Source organism: Echeneis naucrates, chromosome 12, assembly GCF_900963305.1.
Source record: "Echeneis naucrates chromosome 12, fEcheNa1.1, whole genome shotgun sequence".
Taxonomy (NCBI): Eukaryota; Metazoa; Chordata; class Actinopteri; order Carangiformes; family Echeneidae; genus Echeneis; species Echeneis naucrates.
The window spans coordinates 17,584,537-17,596,576 of NC_042522.1; the positions used below are offsets into that span (position 1 = coordinate 17,584,537).

Consider the following 12,040-nt stretch of genomic DNA (forward strand, 5'->3'; position numbering starts at 1 on the left):
TTAAGACCTTTTATTTCCAGACAGCAGCCAAAGGGGTGATATTGTTTGTTGTTGTTGTTGTTGTTGTTGTTGTGAGAAGCTGGATTGTCATTTTGGGATCGTAATGTCCAAAATATAATGGAGAAGCCGCAGTCCAAGTATCATGAGAGCTCAGCTGAGGTCCAGGCCTGCTGACAGCATATTTATTCCAGATGGAGGAACCAGCTCCTCTCCGACCTCTTTCTGCACATTTTTCATTTGTCTTTGTTTTTGGAGACCTTCGTTGTTACATTGTGCTGCGGTTTCAGTTTAGGAAACGCTTCTGTGGAAGACATTTAGTTTGTCTCTAAGATTAAAGGACAGCTCGCTAATGACTGTGGCACGAAGCTCAACAGGCAGTCAGACAAGTGGCTGTGTCTTCTGTCGAACGGTGACTTGTGTCATCTGTTCTTATTCTTTTGGGAAAGGACTCAAAATATTTGAGCTTTAAAAAATTCCAACCCAACCCGAATGCTCTGGTACTTGAATAGAAAAGCCGCAGCAGGCCAGCAGCTGAGTGCTGTTCACCACTGAAAGATGTTTACTCATTCCAGGCTTGATTTGACGTTGCCATTACAAGAGACTGTGAATAATAGCGGCACACCTGCGTTGTATCCCACTTCATCAGAAAAACTGGATAAGAGGTCCACGAGGCCCTCAGGGTCGACTGGCTCACGCTGCATTATGGGACACGCATTTTAATCATCATGAATAACGGAGTTTGATCACATGTAGTGACAGCTTGAGACAGGAAGTTGAATTATAGAAAGTCCATACACAGAAAATAAGAATTATGTGTTGCTGAATCTTAAATACCAAAGCAAGCTGCACACACACACACAGACACACATTCTCAGGGCACAAGGTGACGGTTTTGATGCGTTTCGCAGTCAGACAGCTGCACCCCCTCGGTCCTTAATGACGGGTCGGACTGGGCTGATGTCCAGAGGAATGCTTTCCCCATCAGGCACACTGCGCACACACCAGGTCTAGACAGAACTCACCAGTAATGGAACAGACCAGCAGGTAAAACAAACCACACTGACAGAGCCAAAAACCTCTTACAACCTCAAAACATGTCGCAGAGGTTAGCTTTACTGATCCAGTGAAGATGTGGAGCATTGGAGGCATGCAGTGTTTATTTCAGGTCTGTGTGGAAGGAAAGCTGGTGAAATGTCTGAGGACTGCTTCACTTTTATGCTGGTTCGACCAAGAGCTTCTAGCTTTGGGCCTGGGAGGGGTCTGAAAACGTATCATGGAGGCCCACGTCCAAGTGAAGTCACACATAAGTGGAGATGAAACGATGAGTCACTCTGGATGATGTGGATTCGAGTTAAAACTCAACAATGTCGTTACCATGCGGACACAGGAAGGCAGAGAAATGGTGCAATATGACAGCCAACAGGAACATATTTAGTAATAAGACCAAATCAGAGTTTTAAATTCAATCAGACTTTTAGAAGTGAAGCATTGTATGAGGTCTGAAAGGTGATTCCCAGAAAGTGTTTCTCTCCACTTCCAACACAGATGTCATCTGTTTCCGAGTGATGACTCATCAGGCTAAGAACGAACTTTGTATGTTGCGCTGCAGGTTGAACCTCCAGCTTTCAGAAGAAACTCAGCGTGTTCCTCAGACGCTACAGTCCATCCGACCGCCATGCTGGCATCACCGCCTCCCAGCACACTGCCAATCAAATAACAACCGTGATGCAAGCCGGCCGCGCTGTTTTTCTCTGGTCCGCATAAGAACATTTAATGGAAAAGAACTGCTCTCTTGGCAGCGGGCAATTACGACTAGGAAATAATGATGATTTTGATTTCCTTTTGTGCTTCTCACGAGAGCATTTGTTGACACGTCTTCAGTGCGTTAGCAGAGCAGAGGGAGTGCACAACCATCCGAGTGTCTCTACAGTTCGGCCACAAGCGTAAGAACGAAAAGCAAGAAGATAAGTTTGGTTTATACCTGAAGAACAACACCGCCGAAAGTTTTGTACCATCCATCTGTGGATGATCGGCGCTAATAAGTCTGCAGAGGTCGAAAGACAGATGGAACATTTGTCAGGGGCCATTTTAATCGATCCCTACTGAAAAGTTGAAAGCGGTGGCCTCTTTTAGAGAAAATGAGTTGATGCTTTGGGACGATCTGTTCATCTTCTCACAGAGCAGATGAAGCAGACGTCGGCCTAAAAAAGAGCCAGCTCGTCTTTGTGCTTACATTTAGTTTACATGCCATGTTTGTTACAGCGCTGGTTTGTATTTTCTCTCACTCTGTTTTGCCCATTTCACCCTTTTTTTTTTGGTCCCTTTGCCACTTTGATGCCTTCAAAGACGATCAACATGTGCGCTTTTTGTCTGTCCTATTTTTAAACAACAGCCCGGGGCTACAGATGTGACTTTGCCTTGTTCTCTGGACTAACTCCTGCAACTGATATGAATTGATGAGTTGGGGTGTCGCTGCCAGATAAACCCATTAAGATTATCTGAGTCATGTTTGAAAAGGGGCTAGGGTCGTTTGAAGGCCCGGTACAGTACAAGGTGCCGGGTTTCCAGGGAGCAAAGGCCAACAGGGCCGTTTGAAAACATTCAAGGAGGTAAGTACCACATCTGCTGCCCAGCATGGCCCTGAATATTCCTGCAGGGCACGTGGGACCAGTCACAGCTGCAGCTCAGCAGGCCTGAATCAATTGGCAATCCTGTTCAGTCTGCAGGCCGGATCAATACGCGTGACTGCCACAGAGTCTGGATGTCCGGCGCAATTAAGAAAGAATAACGACGACATCCATAAGAGAGGGACACCTTGAGGGAGATTTTAACGGAGATAAATTCAAGTGCCAGAGAAAGGATGACTGAAGTCACGGCAAACAGGATCCAAGCGTGGAGCTGAGAGCCTTTCTGAGGTGCAGTTTGCATTATTCAGCAGCCACCTGTGGAAATTTTACTGTGTTAAAAAAAAAAAAAACACTGCACTTTTTCACACTGAAAAATAGCACAATAAAAAGAAGGAACGAAAGTCAGAGCTAAGCCCCGCTGGAGTTACTGCGTTTTGATGGAACATGGCTGCACTCTTGTGGTTGACAGGAGGGATATCAGTTCCCTTTGATTCCTTCACAATAAAAGCCCCAAGAAGGAACCTCAATTGAGCCTACTTTGTATTCAAAAACACACCCATTGTGACTCGATTATTAATTTTAAGCAAAACTCGAGTCGAATGACTAAATACTGGCTAAGATCCTACAGGAGTTGGGCACGGCTGCAGGAAATGGCTTTGTGCACATTTGTGTGACTTTTCAACATAAAATCAACAGGTGAGAGCATTTTTTTTTTTTTTTATTAAACTGAAATTGTAACTATTTTTCGGGTTCAGCTATTTGAAGAGCTCTCAAAATGCAGATATGTATTTTATAACCTGAACTAAAGAAAAAAAAAACCTATAAAAAGAATTGATTTAAAACTGAGAATGAGTGATGACATGAGGTGCACTTGTCTTCAGCATTATCTCTTTTTAATTAAATCGACAATTGCGCCTCGTAAACAGATCCATCTGGAAGCCCGGATTGACTCCAGATAATTAAAGCTGCTATTAGAGACAGTGAGGAGAACGATAATAAATGATGCACGTTAGTTACTTTCCAGGCATATTTAATTGGCACAGTAAACACATACAAAGTATTCAGTGCTCCAAAACACAAGCATGGGCTACCAAATGGAACACAAACAAAAAAGTGCAAAAACACACATTTGGTAGACCTTACAAAGGAAAAGAAGTCTTACTTTGCAAAGCAGATAAAGCAATGGTAAGACCCTCAATAGTTAAAATAGATGTTTTTCCTTTTTTTAAACTTTATTTATATATTCATATATATTCTCTCTAATTCAATTGCGTCATTTCCACTGTACAGGCAGGTTATTCTGGGGCGTCGACTGAAAGGTTTGTGGTGGTCTTTGCCCCGTCTGATTGATCTTGTCATTTATGACTCAAATGATAAAATGAACGGGAGAGTTTTGGGTTCTTGAGACGTTGAGATCAGTGGCGAAAAAGCTCGATTCAGCAGGGGTTTGATCATTCCTTCCATCAAAGTCCATCACTCGTCCGTTTGGGAAGCGCACATAATATTCTGCATCACATGAATATTCAGCAATGGCTTCATCCAAAGACACAAACAGTGTAACTGTTACTTATATTTGCAGTTAAAGGGATTTTAGTCCCGTTCAGGCAGAATAAGCTACAACAAGTTTCCAGCTTAACAAAAAAAAAAGAAAAAAGCAAAAAACAAAAAACAGAAAAAAGCAGAAGCTCCACTTAAGATAATCAAATATAAAACAAAATGTTAAAAATCACATACATTATGTGCCGTTGAATAGGTAAGGGGGGGTGTCAGTGGGCATTCTTCCTTTCACCTTACAGTTTCATTAAAAAAAAAAAAAAAAAAGTTCAGGCAACAAACTTTTTTTTTTTTTTTAAGATAATCACATTCTACACCTTCATCACCATCATCATCACCACCACCATTGCTCTCTCTGATTGTGATTGAACACAAACCAGATCAAAACCCAAGAGCAGGTGATTCTGGTACACTTTCAGTCACAAATTCACAGAAATTATGAAGGAATCACAGTATATTTTCATATACAGGAGACGGTAACATCAGGGGAAAAATTTAATCTCTCCGAGTTTTGTTTGGTTTTGGGGTAGATTTCTGCTTGAGCCGACTGGAAACATTTCCACAATGTGATTAACTGTAAACTAACAACAACTTGCGTTATGACACTCTGATCAAAACATACAATACTATTTTTATTTTTAATTTTTTTTTTACATACATACTGTACTGTGAACTTACAGTAAAACAAATGCACAAAACATCCATGACCTAACTAATCATTCTGAAAACAACATTTCAGGTCCCTGTTGTCCTTTTCTGACAGTTTGGAGTTGAAGCTGGGAAACACTGAGAGGAGGGGATCACTCACTTGCTGTTAAAAACAGGGAAACATGCTCTCTGAACCAACAGTGGAAAGGAGATATAAAAACAAAAAACAAAGAGCCACAGGCACTGAACCCAAACGGCAGCATTCAGGTTAATTCAAACAGTACGACCAGGCAATGAGGGTTAACTGAACAGAAAGGCCGGAGGCTGGAGGCAGAAGCTGACCAAACACCCCCCCCCCCCCACCATCACCACCACCACCACCACCACCACCTCGTCATGGTGGCCAGCAGAGGGGCGAGGAGGAAGACAGGGCAAGCATGCAGCACACACCACAACGCTGAGAGGCCCCTGCCCCGGAGCTGTTGCCAAAAAATTATAAAATACAAAAAAGGAAAAGTGTGGGAGCGCGGAGTGGAGGGGGGAGGGAGGGGGGAGAGGGGGGGGAGTGGAGCACAAAGCAGCCGAAGGTGTAGCCTGAGCTGCCTGAGAAGGGGGGGACCGTGGAAGTGAGGGGGTGGTGTGGTCAGAGAAAGGAACAGACACCAGTGACAGGACAGGATGAAACCCAGTGATCCCCCATCATCCTCCTGCCCCCCCCCAGCTGGGTCCATCCGTGGTGGGGGGGGGGGGGGGGGGAGAAAACACAACACTGACACACTAAACCTTTAAAATAAGGCTGAAACACAAACTTTCAGGTGAATCAAGCAGACCTCTTCTGTTTCCTGGTGGATGAAACCTGCAAACATGGAGCTTTTTCTTTGAGGTGGGAGTGGGGGGGGGGCAGAATGATTCTCTCTGGAGTCAATGAGTGTGTAAAGAGTTCATGACTCAAACATGGACGCACACACAAACCACCAGATGAATTTGGGAAATGGCTTCCTCCTCCAGCTGGTCGTCCCTCTGTCATCTCCTGCTGGTCTCCGTCCTGTCTCTGACCACACACCCTCTGCTGTGTGTGTGAGTGCGTGTGTGTGTGTGTGTGTGTGTGTGCGCAAGGAAAGGGGTGGGGGGTCACGTTCAGAGCGAGGAAGCCAAAAGCCACTTTCATGACCGCGCGTGTTGCAAGCGGAGTTAGTTCCATTAAGAAGCGAAGCTTTGCTGAAAACAACAGGAAGCAAATAGTTTACCGTGGCTGTGACTGCTGAATGGGTGTTAAGAATGGAAAAGATAATGAGTTAAAACTTAGATGAATTTCTCTTATCCTTGCTTCACACTGCAGACTTCTGCAGAGCAAGCATAACACTGCGGATACCCCCCCCCACCCTCCGCCCACCCGCCCCTAACGGTTTGGAAATTGAGATGCGTCACTATCGGCCGTCTTTCTGTTTTAAATTCAGGTCATCGTTCACTCTCTCTCTCTGACTCTCTGCGAGCATGTGAGGAACGTGGTGGTTTCTCCGAGGCTGCTTGCCCTGCCATTCCTCCGCCAGCCTCACACTTTTAGGAATCTGAAATTCAAAAAGGAAATAACAAACAAACAAAACAAAAGAAAAATGACAAAAAGAAAAGTTAGATAGCGTTAAAAGAAAATCCAGTCAAAGACAGCAACCCCAATATTCAGACTCAGAGTAAGGAGGAAGAATTACTGCACATATGAAACTACTTCAGCCTGCTCATACTGCATGTGTGAAACATGTCCACCTCTGCCTGAATGCATGTCAGGATGCAGCCACCTCACTTTGTCAAAACATGCTGAAATCATGTCACGACAAACACTGCGGCATGCACCACGTTTCAAACGGCCTTCAGTACAAATTCCAGGAGGCGTGAAAGGTGTATTTACAGCACTGATGTAAAACAATATCCTTCATGCTGCGGCACTAACAAACCGTCAAAGATGATTATAACGTGTGAAAGGAAGTTAATGGGCGAGGAAAGAGATGATTTCTGTGGATTGAATGCAGCGCAGCAAAGTGTCTCGTGACTGTAGCGGAGAGGTGAAACGACACAGAGGCCGTGGACGCCATGCTTTCACAGCCAACGCACCGTCCACACAGGTGCTGCTCAGAGACACATGCAGGAAACCACAAAGCTTTAAAGTCAGGACCAGCTCCATCTCTCAGCCCGGGCTCACCAGATAGCTTAGCACAGATAATTCCTTTACCAGTGGCCTGGAAAAAGGGGCCCAGAACAGCCCAACACTATTATTACCAGAAAGTGGATGATTCAAAAATAATGGAGAGACAAAATATCTAAACGGGAGCTATTAATCTTATAAAATTAACCCTAAACATGGAAGAATAGTTACTTTCAGCAATAAGAGTACTCTACAGCATGCAACACTTTGAGGTGGGGGCATTTTTTTTTCTTCCCATGTAGCCTAGAAAAATATCTTTGAATGTTTCCATATTTATAACAGATTTTAATTACAATTGCATGATTGCACATCGAGCATGCTCTCCTTGATAGTACTTGGCCAAAGAACGCAGGGGCTCCGATGATGTTCATTGTCACTTCAGGTTCATTCACTCAGCTGAGTTTAGTCAGTTATCGCCGCACTGGCTCAAAATACTTGACAGCGGCCTTGGAGCACATTCTTTTGTGAAAGCATAGTCATGTGAAAGGAATCTAGTGAACTGACAAAAAAAAAATATCAAACAAGGACTGTTTGAAGCGTACATGTGATCATTAGTCCCATCATGCTCAGCTTCCACTGGGCCGTGTCGTGCTCTGCGAGCGCGGCCCCAAGGGCTGCACTGCAGCAAAGGACTGCAAGCCGCTTTTCACACACTTGTTTCACAACTTCCTCCCGGCCAAGCTGGCGTTCAGTGTCATTTCCTGTACATCACTGCATGTTTTGTTCAGAGCTCATGAACAGTGCACAGTAACACAGAGACACACATTAACTATCTGCCACATCTGTCCCTACTGTTGTGTAGAAGATTGTGCAAATCTGATTGGGATACAGATGTGTGTGTGTACAGGGGGGTATTGTCTTCTTTGAGTGACCAATTAAAATCTTTAATCTCCATAATTTGCCCTCTACATTTAGTGCGTGAATGGAAACTGTCTGAAACGAAAACAAAAAAACGCACGTGCTGGGTTAAATGTATGTCATAGCACCTTTGGCATTTGTTTCCAAAAAGACTTCGACGTAGGATGTAGGGACGTATCCCTCCTCGTCCTCGTTCCTGCGCACTCGTGTCCACCCGTCTCCTTTGTCTTCCTCTATGACGTACAGCAGCTCTCCCTCAGCCACAGAGATGGTGCCTTCATTATGACCTGAGAGAACGGGAGGGAACAAAAAATGAATACAAATAAAAAAAGAGAGGAAGAAGAGAAAAGGCAAGCAATTTACACATTTAGGAATGGAGGAACTACATTCAACTGAATTCATGTAGATTAGAAATAAATTTGTAAATATGATTTCCTGGTTGCAAAGAGGAAGTAAACGCAGCTGTTGTTGCAGGGAAAGATGCAACTTCTCAGCTATAGCCAGCGGAGTGAGAATACAAACGTTTGTACGTGAATGAAGCGTAACACCAATCTGCAAAACTCTCCTCCTCTACGGGAGCTAATAACAACATGATCTGAGTCAATGTACGTTCTCCACCGTCTGTGCATTAAATAACATATATATTATTTATACAGACACGGCAGAGAAAATAAAGTTTACGTTTCAAAGTAATGACTAAAATTTAATCCAATACATCAGACCAGTGGTTCACAACCTACAAGCATCCCATAGAACAGGGGAATTAAAAATTGTGGCTTCTCTGGTAGTGATGAATTATGCTGTTCATTATTATTTCTCTACCATTGAGCTTGTAGAGCTTGTACTGCTGGGCCTAAAGTCGTATTTGTTGCTGGCAACAACTTGCTGGTTTTCCGTTGTTTCTTGTATGGACCGCCTACAGCTCTAGCCTAAAACGTGTTGATACAGGCATTCCTCATCCCTCTGATCGACCTGGGGCCTTAATGACTTCTGTTTGTTCTGCACCCAGCATTACGCTCAAAATCTTTCAAAATAACGTATCAGAGGAATTATTATAACTCCTCACCACCTCCATGTATTTACTCAGAAAGGTCACACCTCTCCTCCTCCTCATTCACAGGGAACCTAATCAGTCTCCTCCGCAGATGTGCTGCTTTCAGAAATTACACCGCCTTACCAGCAGCATCCGACCACAAAGAGCGATGCTTCCAAACATGGACGGATAAGTGATTTGGGTTTATGTGTTTAAATTCAAAAGTGTTGATTGGATTCACCTTCAAAGGGGTACAAGGCTTTACAGGTGCCGATGGTAGGCAAGGTCTCCTCGTCGTCGAACTCATCGTCAAACTCTGGCGTGGTAGAAGTGGGGACGGGGTGAGTGTTGGCTTTGACCTGAGTCTCTGAATTCTGCTCCTCTGTGTAGCTGCCATCCGGGCTGCTCAAGGGCCAACACACACAGAGTAAATATACTGTGAAAACATAGATAGTTTTCCTTCGAAAATAAAGAAATGAGTAAAACTCGGACTCTGGGGCGATGTGGCGTTGAGTGTTTGTCAGAGTATACCATACCTCTCCCTGTCCTGAGCACAGTTGTTGCTCACTGTTGTGCTGTTCTGGGTCTCATAGAGCCCACTTCTCCTTTGTGTGTCGCTCTTGGATGGCATCCTCTCCTCCACCTCCGCTAACCAGCCCTGAAATAAAAGTAGGGATTATGTAGGTGTTGGCTGCAGCCGAACTCATGCGTGACTACATGACGACATATTTCAAGCATAACAGAATTCTGTTTATGCGTGAATCAGACGGCTTGTATAATTTGGCAAAGGACCTCCCTGCCTTGCAGTCCCTTCCTGGTTTTGCCATTTTATTTATGGGGTTAAAGCAGGCCGTTGTTCTGGGACTCCTCTCTGCCTTCACAGAGATGGATGAGGCAGCCAGCTCCTCCAGCTGCATCACGTCTTCTCCTAATATGGACGAGCGGTGGTGGCGATCTGGAACTACCCCAACTTGAGATGTGTGTTTGAAGTCCTCTTTATTTACTGTCTCACATAAACCAAACATGACAACTTTGCCAAGACTAACGTTCACACAGAGATGCAACTAACCTCGAATTTCTGAACTTCAAACTGGAGCTTCTCAATGTTTTGGCTTATTTCTAATAGCCGAGGGTCTACGCTGGCAGGATCTCCCATCTGAGGGTTCTTCACATACACGTCTTTCATCTTGGTTAGAGCATCCCTTTGAGAGCAGATTACTACAGTCAGTGGAAGTCTTTGAGTCTTTCGTGCATATTTAAAAGTGTAACATATTAGGAAATGAAAAGCTAAACCGTCCAGCTACCTCTGGTCCATCTCTTTTTGAATGTCTTTATTTAATTCATCTAGTTTGCCCTGCAGCTTCTTCCTCCTCTGCTCTGGTGGCAGGTGACTGAAGTCCTCTGGTCCAGAACCCTGAGAGAATAAAGGGGAATAAGAAGAAGAGAGAAAGACCCAGTGAGACAAAGAAAAAGAAGTTCAATAAGACATAACTTGCTGTTTGGACAGGGATCTTATGAAGTCGGTTGCAGTATCTCCCTTTGCTGTGGGCCAAGACTCAGCGATAACAGCACCAAAAATGGAGCTCTCTAGATTTTCTCACCCCATAATTCAACCTGAGGGAGAAACTGCAGCCACTCTCTAACACAAACTCACAGAGCTGGGATGTTTGTCTGTGTATAGACTTTAGGCCTTTCACCTATTCAGTCACCTGCACTCTCTGTGAACGCTTCAGGAAATGTAATATATCACATCTTCACTGCTCAGATAGTGTTTCAGTGTGAGCTGCCTAAAGCGCCTGCAGCTGGTGGATAAGACTGTGTGTTCTTGTAACGGTGGATGTGTGAGTGAGTTTGAGATTGTGATATTTCCTGATGAGAAGATATCCAGGCTGTAACACTCAATCTTCTGCGGGCATCATGTGTCTGTGCAATGAGACTTGTTATAATATAATGACACCTGATGGTACATGTATAAATATCAGTAAATAAAAATATGTTAACCACCATTAGATTTTAAAATCTTGTTTATTTCCCTTTTTGATGTTAGAAAAATCTAAACAACTAATTGTTCCTGTAAAGAAATAAACCAATGCTACATGTGCTACCGACCAGCTCACTAACAAGCTAGGTCTGTTTCTAGATTTAGATTATTATTTGACAATAAGACAAAGAGCCAGTGTTAGCAGGATCTGATAGAAATTGTGTGGGACTCTAAGTCTCTGTCATTTTATTTTGTTTTATTTTACTTTATTTGGTGAAAAATGTCGTATCAACTGAATAGATGAAGGGCTTTGATTGGATCTCATTGAGATGGGTCACAGCATCACCACGGGCTTTAACTGCTGGAGCTACGGACTCAAGGTCAGGATGCACCGCACATGAGCCGGGTCAAACACAGCAGCTAGGTTACCATGGCGACCTTACCCTTTCCCCCCGCATCATCACGCAACACTTACCCGGGCATGCAACATAACAAAGATCTGTCAATCATCATGCAGACACATGCTCCTTTCTCAGTCTCAAGGTACAGTACAGAAGTCCTGTATTAGTGCTGATGTTGTCTATGTAGACGGATGAACACTAGTGTCTAAATTTGAGCTCTACGTGATCAAAACTGACAGCATGAGCATGCACAGGTTGAATTCCTGATCGATTTAGGATCACATCAATAACTTTATTGCTCTGGGTTTTGTGATCAAACAATGAGCTTTAGATTTTATTGTAGGTGGATTTTTCTACGTTGGGTCAGAGCCAGTGTCAACCTGTCTCCATCCTTTATGCTAAGCTAAGCTAACGTCATAAAAAATTTAACAATCAAAGTGTTGTGGTCAGTAAGTATGAAGTAAAGGAAAATGTAAGATACATTTCTCTGGTATCAATTTAACAGATTCAGCATTCTAAAGTATAAATAATAAACGATCCTTTGGCATGCAGTGTGAGGACATGAGTCAGCTACCACGACATAAGATCAGATTAGTATTTGTTATAAGGACAAACAATTTTTCGAGACAGTAGGGAGGACCAGACGGGCTACAAGACGAACAAATAAAACAGAGTAAATCTGATCACCTCAATGAGATTCCGGACTTGGGAATTGAGTGTGATCTGCACCACAGAGACCAC

General features: G+C 43.7%; 1 protein-coding gene across 14 annotated transcripts in view; it reads right to left on the reverse strand.

Annotated features, from left to right (window-relative positions):
- Positions 1-3,640: 3,640 nt before the first annotated feature.
- fnbp1b (formin binding protein 1b) overlaps positions 3,641-12,040 on the reverse strand; it is a 39,845-nt gene continuing 31,445 nt past the window's right edge. For 4 of the 14 annotated variants that reach the window (XM_029515063.1, XM_029515062.1, XM_029515067.1 and 1 more), the window contains 5 exons: positions 10,222-10,331; positions 9,987-10,119; positions 9,454-9,575; positions 9,159-9,319; positions 7,993-8,171 (listed from right to left, as the gene is read on the reverse strand). In XM_029515063.1, the coding sequence (XP_029370923.1) occupies positions 7,993-8,171; positions 9,159-9,319; positions 9,454-9,575; positions 9,987-10,119; positions 10,222-10,331 (705 nt within the window). Of the gene's footprint in view, positions 6,398-7,992; positions 8,172-9,158; positions 9,332-9,453; positions 9,576-9,986; positions 10,120-10,221; positions 10,332-11,986; positions 12,023-12,040 lie in introns of those variants that run through there. The other 10 variants (XM_029515057.1, XM_029515065.1, XM_029515064.1 and 7 more) reach the window with 6 other exon arrangements.